This window comes from Eleginops maclovinus, chromosome 13, assembly GCF_036324505.1.
Source record: "Eleginops maclovinus isolate JMC-PN-2008 ecotype Puerto Natales chromosome 13, JC_Emac_rtc_rv5, whole genome shotgun sequence".
Classification (NCBI taxonomy): domain Eukaryota; kingdom Metazoa; phylum Chordata; class Actinopteri; order Perciformes; family Eleginopidae; genus Eleginops; species Eleginops maclovinus.
In genome coordinates this window covers 4,889,801-4,906,293 of record NC_086361.1, presented here as the reverse complement: position 1 = coordinate 4,906,293, position 16,493 = coordinate 4,889,801, and the positions used below count along the sequence as shown (strand labels likewise).

The 16,493-nt window shown below is 42.3% G+C and overlaps 1 protein-coding gene across 2 annotated transcripts in view; it reads right to left on the bottom strand.

Annotated features, from left to right (window-relative positions):
* nfatc1 (nuclear factor of activated T cells 1) overlaps nt 1-11,237 on the bottom strand; it is a 42,430-nt gene extending 31,193 nt beyond the window's left edge. For both annotated transcript variants that reach the window (XM_063900121.1, XM_063900122.1), the window contains exons 1-4: nt 10,964-11,237; nt 8,636-9,674; nt 8,186-8,345; nt 1,522-1,724 (exon numbers count right to left, since the gene is read on the bottom strand). In XM_063900121.1, coding sequence (XP_063756191.1) covers nt 1,522-1,724; nt 8,186-8,345; nt 8,636-9,674; nt 10,964-10,982 — 1,421 coding nt within the window. In that variant the 5' untranslated portion in view covers nt 10,983-11,237. The remainder of the gene's footprint in view (nt 1-1,521; nt 1,725-8,185; nt 8,346-8,635; nt 9,675-10,963) is intronic.
* Between the last annotated feature and the right edge of the window lie 5,256 nt (nt 11,238-16,493).

Genomic DNA, 16,493 nt, shown 5'->3' with positions numbered 1-16,493 from the left:
TGATGCTAAGGACCCCAGCTGTTCAACTCTACGCCTACACTGTAGGGCTGAGAGCAAAACACTGGATACAACAAAAAAAGAAGAAAGGCAGGACAACACCAGTCATACCAAGATGACCAAAGTGACTACATATTAACTAACTGATTTTGATTAATGATTTAATTTAAAGCACGTCGTCGTGAATCATCAGGAGTTAAAGACATATAATAGGGCCTGTTTCTATACCACATAATAAAACATCTATATGTCACACTGGGGAGCATGTCTTAACAAATAAATCTCCCACAAATCCCAGAGCCTGAACTGTAAGAACTCTGAGGCGTGAGGAGAGAGAAACCGTATCCTGAGGTGAAGTCGTTGTATAACGGGAGCTTATGTGTTACATCCATTAAATCACAGAGAAAGTGCTGATGCTAGCGGGCTGCAGCTCAGACAGAGAGCTCCGGTCGCAGCCAGGAGCTTCCCCACTAATCTGATCTCTCGGGCTAATAAAATGGGAATGCCACCCGTCTGTGTACAGAGGGTAACACGCTGTGGACAGAAAACATTATATTTCCAAATTGTTAGGTATTCTAGAAAAGCAGCTCTCTAATATGTTTAGAAAGGATAATATTAGCCCAAAAAGGAACAACATTTCCCTCTGAGGCCTGGATGGATACACCAGGTGAAGTAACCTCATTGAATTGGAGTTTAGGAGCAGCTGCTTCAGATGTTCACATGGCAGGAGTTATTTTATAGTGTTTTTAGGAATTAAAGTTAAGTTTCAAGCCCGTTTAGACAGGTCACGTACAAGTTATGACACGGTGAGGACTCTAAAGAACAGGTTCAGATGCTTTTGACTTTTTCAAATTACTTGAGGGTTGGTGTGGATTGATCGCAAATGACTTTAAATTTGATATGAACTAGCCTGAAAGACTTAAATATAACTCTAGATGTCTTAGAACATTACATTTTTTACTAAACTCAACTGAAGCCCTTTTCACACATTTGAGAAGGCAAGAGACCCAGTGATGAGTCATGTGTGAGTATGAGGTTGTTTGTTGGACCGTCAGGTAAAAGACCAAAGAAATCAAACATCCAAGGGTCAATAAGACGGGTAATTTACAAAGAGACGGCAACGAAACAGTCTAAATAGAGATACGACGAGGTTCAGGAACTTTTGGATGAAGGGGTGACATAGAAATCCTCAGACAAATTGAACGATTAGCAAGGCAAAATTACACACCAAGATGTGACCATGGTGGGACCCCTGTCAAGTCCTGCCTCCTGCATGCTCTACCCATATTACATAAACCGGTTATTGTCCAGAGTTACAAGAAAAAAAAGCTCTTAATATCTTTATACCTTCAGAATTTATTGTGGGGCAAGTCCATGTCAATTATTCGATCGAGACTCAACATTGTAGACAAATCTTGATTTGCTTGAGACTTGATTTGGAACACATAGAACAAACGCTAATTCCACTCAAAACCTACAGTCAACATGTGATCAGACTATTTGAAACCTCCCTATAACACTCACATGGCCCGCATGTTGTTCTCCGGCAGCAGTGGGATCTCCAGGATCTTGGTGTTGGTGTGCAGGGCCTCGTGGCTCGGGGTGGACACTGTCTTCCCGGTGATGCGGTGGACCTGGTAGAAGGCGTGCGGCCTCAGCAGCCTGTCATCAGCTGTGCCAATAAACAGCTGCAGGGTCAGGGGCTCGCTCTCCATGTACCCGTGGAGCTAAAGGGGGAGAAAGAAAGAAAAGACTCAGTTGTGGTAAAGCCCTAATGTCCTCCCAAAAAAACATCCATCTGCAAATGTAGGTCCTTCAGAGGTCAGGCTCTCAGTGTGATGGGTTTCAAACAAAGCACCCATTTAGGATCCTGTAATCACCCTTTTCATCTTCTTTTACTTACTACCACTGGCCCGTACACACTTCCTCCATCAGTTAGTGTCAGGCCTGCCAAGATGTTGATCCTACAGTAGCTGGCCTCCAGGGACCGCCGCTGCCAGAGAGCAGTAAAACCACCTACAGCGAGCAGCGTTGTGATTTGTGACAAGACTAAGCTAGTGTTTCAGAAAAGTCAAAGTCATGTCAGCTCCACAGAGCCCCGGCCAATCAGGGTCAAGAAAAGCTCCTAGCTCTGATTTTATCAGTGAAACGATCCCGGCACGATGGAGCTGAAGACAACACAGACGTGCTGCTCGCTGTGTGCTGGGCTCGACCCAAAGTACTCCCAGACCTCCATAGGTGTTGCCTGACAGGAGGCCTCTTGCCAGGATGACCTCAACCACCCAAACTGCAGGGTGCAGGCATGAAGCCCAAACCAACAGACAGAAACCTGAGAACACAGCTACTACTGACACGCCGTCTGAGAGTTATGTTTATTATCCACATGAGCAGAAGTTCAATCACAATATCATTGAAAGAAACACTCTGTGTATAATAGGAAATGAAAGGAATTGACTAAATAGTATAATTAAGGGATAAAATGTACATATTATGAGGACAAAGTCTCAATGTGTAATTTTTGTTTCAAAGGTTAAAGCTGCACTCCATTGTTTTCATAGCAGAGATGGAGGGGAATATTGTGTTTCATTTTTGAATCAGTTTTAATGTCATAAATCAAGCAGGTATGTGTGCAACAATAAATATATATACAGTATATATTTAGTATTTTACTGAGGAGTTGAAAAGTACTTCACTTTCATTGTAAAGGAACCTGATCAGGATTTTCATCTTACAGCATGATATATATGCTTTAGTGTTTGGCACAATCTATTTCTATCTAGACTTATATAATTATGATATAATAATATTCAATCATTGCTAAAAAAGTATTCAGATATTTTTACCCACAGTAAAAGTATTAACATCTGAAACGACATTTAAAATGTTACTGAAGTAAAAGCATACATTTCAACACTGATCCCTGTGTGTACTATTATAAACTATACAATGAAATGTTAATAGATAAAAACAAAAATATGTATTGGTTAATCATCTAAATGCTGCAGCTGTACCTGTGTTAACCGGTTGTTTCTTTAAGGAAACACACTTTATGACATATTTATGTTTTTCTATTTATAATACTTCATATTTAAAAAAATACAAAACAACTAAAGCTTTCAATATATGTGGTGGAGGAAAAGTAAAATATTTTTCTCTGAAATGTAGAAGGGTAGAGGTAGAAAGTTGCATGTAAAGTAAAAATACCTCAAGAATTTACTAAAGTTTAGCAATTGAGTGAATTATTTACATTCTGACAGCATTAAAAAAAATAAAACTTAAGGAATTTAAACTTCAAATACCAAGTTTTAAATGTTCCTAAATCCCTTTATTTGAACCTAAGCATCACAAAAGGCTAACATTGTTTCAAATTGAGCAACTTTGATGCACTATTGGAACTAATATTGTTGGCCTGTCAGGGAAATGTATGATTATTGTTCCCTTTATGAGGAGTTCATGCTCAAAAACATGCAATCATAATCTAAACATTTCATTCTTAAAACGAATATCATAAGCCTCCGTATAGCTGGTTTGGTAGAGCTGGCGGCCCATGTACTGGGGCCTGGTCCCCAAGCAGATGACCCGGGTTGGAATCCAGTCGGGGACCATTTATACCCTCTCTCTCCCCGTTTCAACTCTGTCCTGATAAGGCACTGGTTGCCCAAAAATATCTTTAAAAAATAAATAAAAGCCAAATATATACTCAATTTTATGAGTCAAATGTGGAATGAGTGGATAAAAAAAGGACAATGTGTGCACCATCAAAGGCCGATGCTAAGTGTTACAGAGGCACACGCTGAACCCCACCTAATTAGAAAGCACTGTGGTTGAGATTGTCAGCAGAAGTGATCATCAGGGAGATGTTGAAATGACAACCGCAGCTTTCACTTGCATAAGAAGAGCACTGGAGGCGAGGAGTGCCCACAACAAGAGTGAAAGGCTCGGCGCAGAGAAGCACAACATGTGATTTGGAGGAGGATCTCTGTCAGGGTGAAGAGTCTGCAGCAGCAGGCCTGTATATTTGTGTAAGGAAATGGGTTGCTGCCTAGCAATGCTGTTTATTTAGGCAGCAGGAAGGAGTGTGATGAAGTGAGGAAGCCTGCTCATAAGGTTTTACTTCTCAAACTGTAATTACAAACAGATTACTGATTATATACTTTGATTTATTATCAGAGTGAGACACTAAGCAAATAGAAATAATCAAACTAGATAATGTCACCTGAATGATTTCAGCTGTTCCTTATGCTTACAAAACTTTTAAAAAGTAGGCCTTTGTCTGAACATTTCTGCTTATGTCAGCATTTTAAGACATAACAATATCAAAGTGTCCCTTTTGAAATCAAAAAGTCTCGCCGCTCTGAATCATCTGTTTCATAAAGCAGCTGCAGCAGACAACACTTATGATTTGTTAGTGCAATTAAATCCCTGTGATACCGCTGCATGAAAAGCCTCCGCTCTTCCACCCTGGCAGTTTGACGTTGGCAATGCAGCACTCCTCCTATTTATCACCCACAAGAGGAATGCGGACACTCCGACTGCTCAAGGCACCAAAGAGGAGGAGAGAGAAGGGGTGAGGGCATTCAGGGCTTCCTCTCCATTCTTACACTCTTAGAATAAAGGGCTTCAAATGGGTTCTTCCAGAAAGTCTTAAGCTGCCTTCACATGACCAGCAGTAAAACGGCTCTTCGCTGACGATGCTGTTGTGTTCCTATGGAGAGAACGGTACCGCCTGACAAGGCCCTTAGCATTTCATACAGCTCAAAAATGTCGTCCAGTTAAAATTATTTCAACTTTGACCACAATTGCTGTTGAGGTTTTTGACACACAACCAATCAGATTTACGAAGAGAGTATGTAGCGCCACAAGATAGCACTGGAAGTAACAAAAGTAAAAAACTAACGCCCTACATCGCAGTGACCAAAGAGTAAATAGCGTTTCACGTGAAGGCGGACTTAAGGTTCTAAACTGAATTTTTTTCTTTGCGAAGAACCCTTTCCTGTGAAGACTGAGGGGGAACCGTTTCCATTGAAATAATATTTTTTTGGAAGAATCAGTCCTTCAATGATTGCGCCAGTAAAGTGATAGATCTACAAAAAACCTTTGGGTTATGAAAGGTTCTGTGTGGAACCCCTTGTTAGGATCTTGTTAGGGTATCGATAAAGTCCGTTAACAGGGTTTTTGGTTAGGAGTCAACAAGCCAAATAACTCTTATGGTTCTAGTAAGCAGCATGTATTTCTTATTGTGTATCAAAGAGTTTCTCAGCTCTAAAAGGATGACCACACCGGCACAATATGCACTGCTTTCTTTCATTTTTTGTTGAAAGAGGGATAGTGTGACTGGCAATTAATCCTGCATTCTTTCTTATTCACATTATAATTGTTTATTCCGCTTTGCTCAGAAATCTAAATTTGATCAAGGCCATGAAAATGCACATGACTCCAGAATATTCATTAACAATCTCTTTGGATGTGTTTTTCCAGCAATAGGCTGATCATGAAAGCTGACTTCAGACAGAGAAGAAAAGACCTCACAGACTTGAATAGGGGGTAAGTCCTCTCCACCAAAGTACAGCATGAAACCCTGAGCATTAACTGCGGTGAGGACTGCACACAGCACTTCAGAGGGGCATACTTTAGTCTGCTGCTGGTGTAAGGACGGGTGTGGTTGAGGCAGGCAGCGGAGATGGCATTGAAAGAGAACAGAAAATAGCTGGCTTAGCTGTGCTGCATTGGAGAGAAAAGTGTACGACACAGAAAAGGACCTTCCAGAATAAACTCTGTAAAGTCTGGGCAGGGTTTGAGTCAGAGGGGCGGCGGACGAGCCACAGAGGCTTCGTCAACCAGCCTCCACAGCAGAGGCAACAGCGCTTTGTGTACCATGTAATCAGGAAGTCACAGAGATGGGGCGGCCTCCAACATCTCCATCACAGTCTGCCAGAAACGTGTGTGGTTTGGTTGCTGCCGCCTCCGCAGGACGCTGCGCGCAATGATGTCAGCCAGTACACACGGGAACTTTCCTAAACAAAGGGAAGTCTGTGTGGTTGGGGTGGTAGCTGGCGGAAAAGTAGGGGAGGGGGGAAGTTTGGGTTGAGGTTTAAAGAGAACACACACTCTCTTTTTCAGCCCGGGTGAACCCAGACCCCTGTCATTAAATCATTAGCACCTTCTCATGGACAAATACACACGTCCTGTACAGATGTGAGGTTGTAGCTGTAACAAACTGGATGTAACATGTTTTGGTTTCCAAATGTCATATTGGTGTATACTGATATAATGTCACAAGCTTACTGCAATGTTAAACTTAAAGCATTTTGAACTATGGCTTGTTGGTGATACAGTAATCCTGCTCTGGGATAAAACTCTGTTCATTCTGCAAACTAATAGTACAAAATTAGTAATATCGATATTGTTAAATAAGTATAAATTGCATGTTTTTGCAGTTAGATTAAATAAATGAATCTATTTAACCATTATGTTGTCACAGGAAATTACTTACACAAATGTGGTTGTTTTATAAGATCTTTATCAAGAGGTTTCACCCTGACTATAATATTATAATCTATAACTAATCACATAATAATAATTTGTATTATTGAGTTATTTCAGAAATAGCCATAACGTATAGTAACGTAATCCTATTCTCTGTCTTGTGTTGTTTAGTGACTGTGGTGGTTGTAGAGATGTTTAACTATTTGTTTTCTTATAATTTTTTCACTTGATTAAATATATATATCACATATGTATATATGTATAATATATATCAACATTCACATCAATATCAACAATTCATTATACTTCAGGTGTTAAACCTGCATAACTCTCTGACCACTTTAGGGAAAGAACACAAGCTATTTACAAAGAGCAAATACAGAGCAACATTAAGCTAACATTGGTGATTGATGTTTTTATTTCATTTAGAAGTACTACCCCAAAAGATGTACCAGAAGAACCTTTGTAGGGAGAAATAGAAGACAACTACTCGTGCTGTTTTAGATCATTAACTTATACTAACTCTTGAGGGAAAGATATATCCCATTAGGTGCTAAATGCTCAACTATGTTTACTAGCTTGTTGCTAACTTCATCTCACTGGCTTTAGGGAGGGAGAATGCTAGTACACTACATCACATGCCACTTTTCTGGTGAAACTTGTCTAACACAAAATCTTCTTTGAGTAAATATGAAGTATAGCATTAATACACATCTGCTCCATCCTTTAAATGTTTGCTTAGCTATGTAAGCATTCCCCACTCAAACTACAGGAAACAGTTAGCTAACGGCAAGTGTGATAGAAAAGTACTCAAAAGTCATTTTATCCAAACTGAAAGCCATACACAAAAGAAACTATACCCAACATGTGACGAATGTCTGGTTAACTTGTAGAATTATTGTAATAATAAAATGTCAAAAAGTATAAATTAAACAGACGGCCTGGCTCACCACTCACTTTGTCCGACTCGGCGCTGCATACCCGTTTTTTATCCAAAGAATGAGGTCAGCGGTGTGCAGTAATGGTTGGGGGACCAGATGGGTTTAAAACCAAAACATATCTGCAGTTGTCCACATTTTTTTTTCTTTAGACACGACCACCAGAGCTACTGTGGTTAAAGCTCATGACTAAGCTCTTACTGGCCATGCTACATCACTTTGTAACTGTCTGCACTGCACTCGACAACGCAATGGAAAAGTCTGAGTCACTCTTGTCTGGACAGGAACTGACTGAGTGGACTGGTCTCTCTAATAGTATACCTATGGTATTCCATTCAGAAATGTGACGTCTTTTAATAACATAACAGACAGGCTATGAAACACAAGTTGCCCAAATCTATTTTAATACATGAGGTATGAAAACACTGAAGGTTTAGTGTTGAGGCGAGACGCAACGAGGTAAGGAGAAATGGGTCTAATGGCTGCACCATGTGTTGGTCTAATCATCACAGGAAACCAAATAGTCTAGCTCAGGGGTTCTCAACATTGGCTTTGGGCCCCTGAGGGGTAACAGCATAAATCTGCAAGATGATGTGAAAATTATGTTGTTTTTTCTTGCAAAACACTGGAACATTGTACTTCAAAAACAATCATTTGGCAATTCAAAGACAGAATATGAAATATGCAACCATGATAGAGTGTTCCAGATAGATGCTGCTTTGTATAAAGACATCACAAGATAAAGAAGCATGAGTTTAGCAGACCTGCACGACAGGGTGTCCTCCTGCCAGGGCCTTCACCGCTCCCCTGCTGCCCTCCGTCTCATAGTGGGCTCGGTGGTGGGACTTGGGCTGCACATCAATCTTCAGGCTGTACGGCCCCGAGCTGGACGGAAGCTGCCAGTCCAGAGCAGGCAAGGATGGGCTGCCGGGGCGAGAACATGTCCAACATGTTAACTTAGCAAGGAGGGAGGACGGCTTGTTTTAGATACACTTATCAAGGTAGAATGTGCAGAATGTGAACACTGTGATATGCACTAGTTTGGGATAACTCTTTTTCACAAATATGTTTAAAAATACTTCTTGTCAGTAAGTAATTAATAGTTTAATGACTTTATTTGTCTCAAGCAAACAAAACTCTACTCCCCTCAGGCTTTATTTCAAACTTATTTTACCTCAAGGTCTTCTTTAACTCAAACCAGGGTGCTCGCTTACCTGACATATTGCTTTGGCTTGGACCAGGAGTACGGGTGCTGTGGCACATCCAGAAACCCACCGCAGTAGCCCTCCTTCTTTAATGGCAGCCGTTGTTCATCCTGACCGAGCTCCCCTGGAATCAGGTCCTCACCTCCGGGCTCCAACTTCAAGCTGATGGTAGGGCTGTGCTCCAGGCTGGTTTTCCGGGCTTTAATGGGGATCCCCTCAACGAGGTCGGTCACTCCATCTGTGGTCAAGGCATTGATGGCTGCCAGGATAGCCGAGTTGGTGTACTGGTTGGTGTTTGGCAGCCAGCTTTCCTCTGTGATACTGAGGCGAGGGGAGGTCTGCGGGGAGAGTCCTGGGGAGTGATTTGGTGAGTACGGGTATTGCTTGTGCACTGGTCCGGTGCCATTAAAGCTGTATTTCCTCTTTGCACCACAAGGGGAGTTTGGCCTGGAGCCGCGCTGACCCATCCAGGTGTCGTCTGTCACGCTTGTGCGAGGGGAGGTGGAGGGAGAGTTGCGAGTAGATCCGCCAGAGGTGAAGCCATCGCCTGGCAGAGCGAGGGTGGATCCCTTGGGGGACACAGAGGGCGACTGCCAGGGAGAGTTCTGGGGTGAGTTGTCATAGTTGTAGGAGAAGCTCGACTCGTAGGAGGAAGCGTCGGAGTGGCCGCTGCGGGATGAGATGCTGCTGGCCGGGCTCAGGCAGCTTGGGTCTCTGTAACTGTCTGCACTGGGGAGGGTCAGCGTCACTACGGAATTGACCCGCTTGGCAACAGGAAGGTTGCTCTCCTCCACCTCATCCTCAGGAAACTGACCGTAGGCTGTGATCTCGATGCGAGGACTCTCAAGGGTCGGGGCCCCGTTTGGGCGTACACCGGAGGATGAATAGTAGCCGCCCGCTATCATGTCGTCCTGGGAATCGTAACTGTGAGGCTCTGTGACCGAGACAGATATAGTGGGGCCGGACTGGAGGCTGAGGTACTGGGAGGGAAGACATGGGTTGCCCAGTGGGAGGGAGAGACTGACGTTTGGCGTGTAGCCATATGCATCTGGAAGGCAAACAGATTGACTTTGTTACCATGATAATCAAACACACATTCACTGGCACGCTCAATGAGTGGGACACAGCTGCCAAGTGGAGTCTTATGAGAGCTGTTGCAGAGCTGTTGAAGAGGTGTTGCCTGTAATGGCAAGAGCTGCTTGTCTTCCAGATTTGGCCCTGGCTATTAATCCTAATGCATGCAAGTTAAAACTTCCATCTAGTGACACAAAACATCCCTGAATGGATCAAATTATACAAAGCAGAGTTGGGTGACACGAATAAAGGTGCCAAAAATAACTCCAGACTAAAATAACAAAAGGCAAACCAAGGTGGCTTTTTTACTACTTTTCGATGCCAAATTAATGCCACTTAATGCACATGCTGTAGCCCCTAAACTCTAACATTATGAAAACACACCAATGCTTTTGTTGGCTGATTTCATGACCCAGCAGCCATTGAAAATAAACACAGGAGGGACATGTTTGGTTTACTTGCATGCTGTAAAGCTGCATGCTGTACCCAGTTCGGGGGTAAGCTCATGGTCTTGTGCCAAAGCTCCCGCTGGGTCATATGAAACTCTGCCTGTCTGTGGCAAAGACTGAGGTCACAACCAGGGGTGGGAGGGGGACATGGGAACGGGAATTGTGGTTACATGCTGCATGAAGCTGGGTGAATGTGCCCACAGTGGAGCACATTGATATGGATGGAGATGCAGACAGACAGTCACCACAGCTCCTGTCTGCTGTGAATTAAAGAGAATTAGGGGCCCGCCATAAAGACCATGACATCAGTGCAGCACCATGTGAATCCTTGTAATAAAAGAAAATGATGCTTACGTTTAATTCAGCTTGCGGTGTCTGACACAGTAGCACTGAAATGTTTTTTTCTTCTTCTATAATTAGACTGCTGCCAGTTAGCTGACAGGTAGCCTGAGGGGCTATGCCATTAAATGACTCTAGAATCACCCACAATGCCATGTGAATGAGTAGCACAAGTTAAATTCTGACTATTTTGGGAACACTTTTTAGTCTTGAGTGGCTCACAGAAGCAGAACCACGCCCACCAATCCCAAATCATAGGGAGGGGCGCACACTGTATATCTCCACCACTGCTTTAACTGCACTCAGGCTGAATACAGGCACTTAGAAGGGCAAAGAGTGCGGCACGTTCAATGTTACATTACAGCTCCATGTATCACATCCGGGTGTAAAGTGTCAAACATTGATGAGAAGTTGAATAAAGACACTGTTATAATAAAAAGGAAAGCATTCTGAAATGAATAAAAGTCAAACTTACCCTCTTCTGCGGATTTCATTTTCTTCTTCGTCTGGAATCAAACAGCTGCAGATGCCTTATCCATATAGCGGAGTTTATATATTCCACAGCTGTTGCTCAGGATCCACACTCACTGTATCACCGCTAACAGAGAGCGAGAATAACCCAAAAAGTCGCATCCAAAAAGGGAAAATGCGCTAAAATATATTAAAACATGTGGAATAAGTTCATGGTCATAAAGCTATTTTCGTCGCTGTGTGGAGACGCGGGGATCCTGGCTCTGCTGGCTGGCTGTGACGCACTGCTCCGGCGCACAGAGGACTTCTGCGCTTTTAAACTCGGGGATCACCTCCGCAGCGACGCACCGCCCATCTCCAAACTCTGACGCACACACAGACACACGCCCGGCCACAGGACAGGTCCAATGGAGATCCTCTCTCACACCGGGGTTTTCAGAGGCGAAGGTGGCCAATTAAAGAAGCTTTCATCGAAAGCCTGAAGGCTCCTAGATGGGTAAAATAAGCCCTCTCCACGGGAGAGTTGAAGACAAACCTCCAGTGATTGGAACACACATCCTGTACAGTGCCTGCTAGAGCTAGTGCTGAATGTGAGCCAGGGGCAGAGGTGGGAGAAGTACTCAGACCTTGTACTTGAGTTAAAGTAAAAGTCCTGCATTCAAAATGTCACTGAAGTAAAAGTAGAAAAGTAGGCTATTAGCATCAAAATATACTTAAAGCCCCAAAAGTAAAAGTACTCATTGTCCATTTGAGAATAATATATGATGTGTTTGAAAATGATTGATGCATTAAAGTGTTATCAAAGCTGGTAAAGGTGCAGCTAGTTTTAATGACTGTGTATACTGCAGGGTAGCTGCTGAATTTACTGCAGAACTAAAATCTTATCTGCTCACATAAAAATCGATATTTTAAAAGCTGCAGCTGATTCAGAACGGTGCTGCTCGATTTCAAAGTTCTGCTGCTGGTTTATAAAGCATTGAATGGTTTAGGCCCAAAATACATTTCTGATCTCCTGCTACATTATGAACCATCCAGAACCCTCAGGTCTTCTGGAACGGGTCTGCTTTTTGTCCCCAGACATGGAACTAAACAAGGAGAAGCAGCGTTCAGTTATTATGCTCCAAATATCTGGAACAAACTCCCAGAACGCTGCAGGGCCGCTGCAACTCTTACTACTTTTAAATCCAGGCTGAAAACATTTCTTTTTGCCGCTGCTTTTAATTGAACCATTCACATCACACACTGCACTGTAACTTTTATTCATGTATTTTATACCTTTGTTATTCATAATTAGCTTGTTTTATGTTTATTTTATTCTCTTTGCCTTTTAATGACTGTTTTCAATGCTATTTTATACTCTGTTTCCACTGCGCTATTTCTTAATGCTCTTAATGTCTTTCATTTTTGTGAAGCACTTTGAATTGTCTTGGGTTGAAAGTTGCTGTTTGAATAAACTTGCCTTGCCTTGAGTGTTACAATATATGTATATTTCACATCATTAATCCAAATCTGTAAAGTAACTAAATGTATTAATAAATGTAGTGGAGTAAAAGTAAACCATTTTCCTCTGAATTGAATGAGAGTAGAAGTACAAAGTGGAACACAATTGAAATACTCAAGTAAAGTACAAGTATCTCAAACTGTAATAAAGTACAGTACTAATAGAGTAAATCTACTCAGGTACTACTACTAGCCAGGGTGAACATCCTTGAGAATATAAACAGTTAAACGCCATGGCTTGTTGGGTGGCAGATGTTAAAAGAAACTGTCCCCATTATCCACGGCTGACTTAATGAGCATGAAGGACATTTATCTGGAGTTTCCACCCATTTCTACAGTATCTGTTCCCCTTGGCACCGTTTACAAAGGAGCCATCACTTTTCTGCTGAAAGACACTGCACATGGAACCTCCTAAATCAAGATTTATGAGCGGGCTAATCCTCCCAGCGTTTTACATTAAACTGCTGCCATTTTCACCCTGAAAGAGCCATTCATCAACCTGTTATACAGCTGTCGGATGTTCAGTTAAAGGCTGCTGGGTTGTTTTTTTTTCTCAGATTGCAGCTGAGAACAGGTGAGCCCAGGGAAACATGCCAGAACATATAGCTCCAAATGATGCTTCACATGAAGTTATTGCAAAGGCAAATAATTGCTTTCCACTTCCTCCTGACAGACTGCACGTCTGCGGGGCACACAACGCTTAATTATCCATACTTTCATAGAAGTACTATATAAAAATCAAGTCATATACCCAGTCATTTGACACACCGAACTGAGAATCTTCACAAAGTTTTCCACATGCCGCTCTCTCTGCGGTTGGTGCATACTTATTCGGCTTCTCTCTTCTCCATACAGGCTGGGCTGATGCTATCTTTGGCAGGTCTGGATCTCTCAGCAGCTGGCAGCGGGCTTGTGCTTTTTCTGTGATGACAATAGTCACATGCTGGCTCTCTAAGAGTCTGTCCATCCCTGGAGGTGGGGAGCTACATGCTGCACTACAGCATCTTATCAGCTGGCCCTAGTTGGTGTGATCCACACTCAGCCAGGAAGGGTGAGGATGTGTCTTCACATAAAGGTCATTACTCCTTATTGTTTTTTATATCTGTTGTAAAGAATGTTCCATCTGGTGTGGCACATTTGTAGTGTGCTTACAGTATTTAATTTATTTTGGGAATTCTGCATCCAATATGTGTTATGCGGGACACAGAGCAATTGAATGTTGCAGAATGCTCTTGCGTTCAAGAGTTTTTTAAAATATCACACCAGACAAGTATTATTTCATTCTAAAAAGACAAGCAATGTCGTTTAAATGCCTTCCCTCTTGAGTTGATTGATGTGGCAGTAAAGCAACTGATGGCAGTCATATATTAACAGCCACAACAACACAAATTAAAATGTACCAAGACTGTGGTTGAACAGTCAAAACAAATTGTCCTATGTCTTTTCCTAACCACTCAAAATGTAATTGACCTTGATGGAAAACGTTACAAATTCAAGGAAATATGTGAAGGACTTCAAAGACAACTGGGTAACTGAGATACTGCAAATACACGAGGGTATTTAATGATGTGATAGTCCTTTGGTAAAGGGTGGACGAGTATATTCTATTAGCTCTAAAAACAAGGTACAGCTGAGAATGACTATTACAGTACTCAAGATAAATCATTCAAACCCACACATATTAGCTTTAATTCCCTGGGCATAATGTCTGTGTTTAAAGAATCCTCCAACAGTTGTTGAGATGCTTCAGTCTGGACCAGAGGTGTGGATTGATTCTCCAACATACATTCTAAGAGCAACCATGCTATTGTGGCTAATAATTCTAAGTACAGAAAATGTATGGGTTAATTAATGTATTTCAAAAGCATCTGCATGTACCAAGTTATTTTATTATACACAAGTTGATGTTTAAGGCCCCGAATACTGGGGCATGCTACCCGTGGATGGCCGGAGTTTGAATTGAGCTGGGACCATTTACTGCAGGCCATCTCTTCTTTCTTCCGCTTTCAACTCTGTCTCTTAAATAGAAGCTCTGGCCCTAACAAGAAATAAAAAAGGAAAAAAAGGTGATGTTTCGCTAGGCTTCTTTTACTGTTTTATGTGCCTGACAGAATGCCACCTTTTGACATTTGTCATTGTAAAATACACGGGGAGGTGACAAGACAGAGCAAAATACCAAGAAACAGCGAGTTCTGTCATGTAAGATGTACATTTGTAGATTTTTTGTGAAGTGCAAACGTTCAACTACTAACTGTTTCTGTAGTTTCTTCCTAAACCATGGATATCCAACCGCACGATTATCTCCAAAATATAACTCTTCCTCTCCTCCTACTGCAATTTTCGTAGGGACACCGTTTCAGACATCAGCTCTTAATCCATATTTGTCTCCATTGTGCAACAAAAGGGCATGCATGCCCCACATCCAAAGCAATATTCCCTCCTCACCCACTGGGATGTCCTTCTGGCCGAGCCCCCTCTCCAGCAGAGGATCTGAGAGAGTGACGGCACTTGTGAAATCCTAGCCATCTGTTTCATCATGGGGACGTGGCTCCATGGCTCCCCAGTCATCTGAAGAACCCCACACGTTTGTTTGACCTCATGGAAATCTCTCATGGGACCTGGGGGGCCTGCCAGGGGCAAAAGGCGGGTGACTGCTGCTCCACAATTATGTGTAACTGAAACATGTGCTGCAGTAAACACTTCCACCCGTCTGCAGTTAATAAATAGCTCCTTTGCTGATTGACTCGTGGACCTTTCTACGTCAGCACGGTGCTGGGGCTCGTACTTTCTCTGGCTAGGCCTGGTGCTGGTTAGCGGACACCTTGGTAACAGCCCCTACAGACCGGATGGATCCAGAGCCACAACTGAAGGAAGAGTACAGCAGATAATGAGGACCAACACTACCGTCACACGTTGATAATGTGGACACGGCAGAGTGAACAGAATACTCCCTTTGATATCAACAAGCTGCTTTTACTGCTGACACAACAGACGCTGAATTAATTCAATATTGGAGCTGTTTTTAGTTATTGTAGGACAAATCTTAATTAAGTCTGAGGTCAGTTCAGACAAGTTTACGTCAAGTATTGAGTCTACTCTATATGTGCTAGGCACCAGACAGACAGAAAAGGTCTAGTCCACTAAAAACTGAACTTTTGTCTTGCAGGGTGAAGATTTTCCAAAACTAGGTTTGGCTTGTAACAGCTGTGCAACATAAACTCAAGCAACATATTATGCAATGGCAGATGTGGCCAAAATAGTTCTGCTTCCAACATCACTAATAGGACTTTTTACATGGTTGCATATGAAGTACATGTACACTTACTCTTTCACTATACAGAGGGGTGCAGAAATGAGTCCCCAGAGATTAGCATTTTAGCACTTAGGGGCTCCCTCATTTCAAAGTCAATAGTTTAAGGTTATGACAAGCTTATAGGATTTTTACATTTTATTGTACGACATAACATGTGTTCGTAAACTCCCCACTGTTAATGTCTTTTTTAAATTAAAACAGCAGTTTCTTACAAGTGACTAAATGAGACATCTAAATGCCATCAGGCCAAACACAAGTCCACCTTCAGCTTAGCGGTGGTGACATGAAGTCATGGGACCAGCATGCAGTTTAGCCTTCCGTTAGCTACTACCTTCTGCAAATTGAAATTGAGTTCAACTATTGTAAAAGTGGGGTTAATATCAAAATATGTCATCACTGCAGCACTCTATTAAGGAACAGAGGTGTCAGAATGTGCTATTGAGGTCACTGCTAAATTATCCAACACCCCCATGACAGGCTCTGCCGCCAACTTGATAAATTTGGACCTGTATTGTGTGTGTGTGTGTTTGGCCAAACCCAACTTCTGGCCTCAATAGCGCTTTAATTGTGTTTTGCGCTTTCATGTGTTTCAAAACATTCCTTGAGAGGACAATATTTTCTTTGAGATCGAAGGAGAAAAAATAACCCAATTCTTTCACATATCTGTGTATATGTGGACTAGGGCAAAGTTAGTAGCTAGCTTTGTGAAGATAGTGGAGCA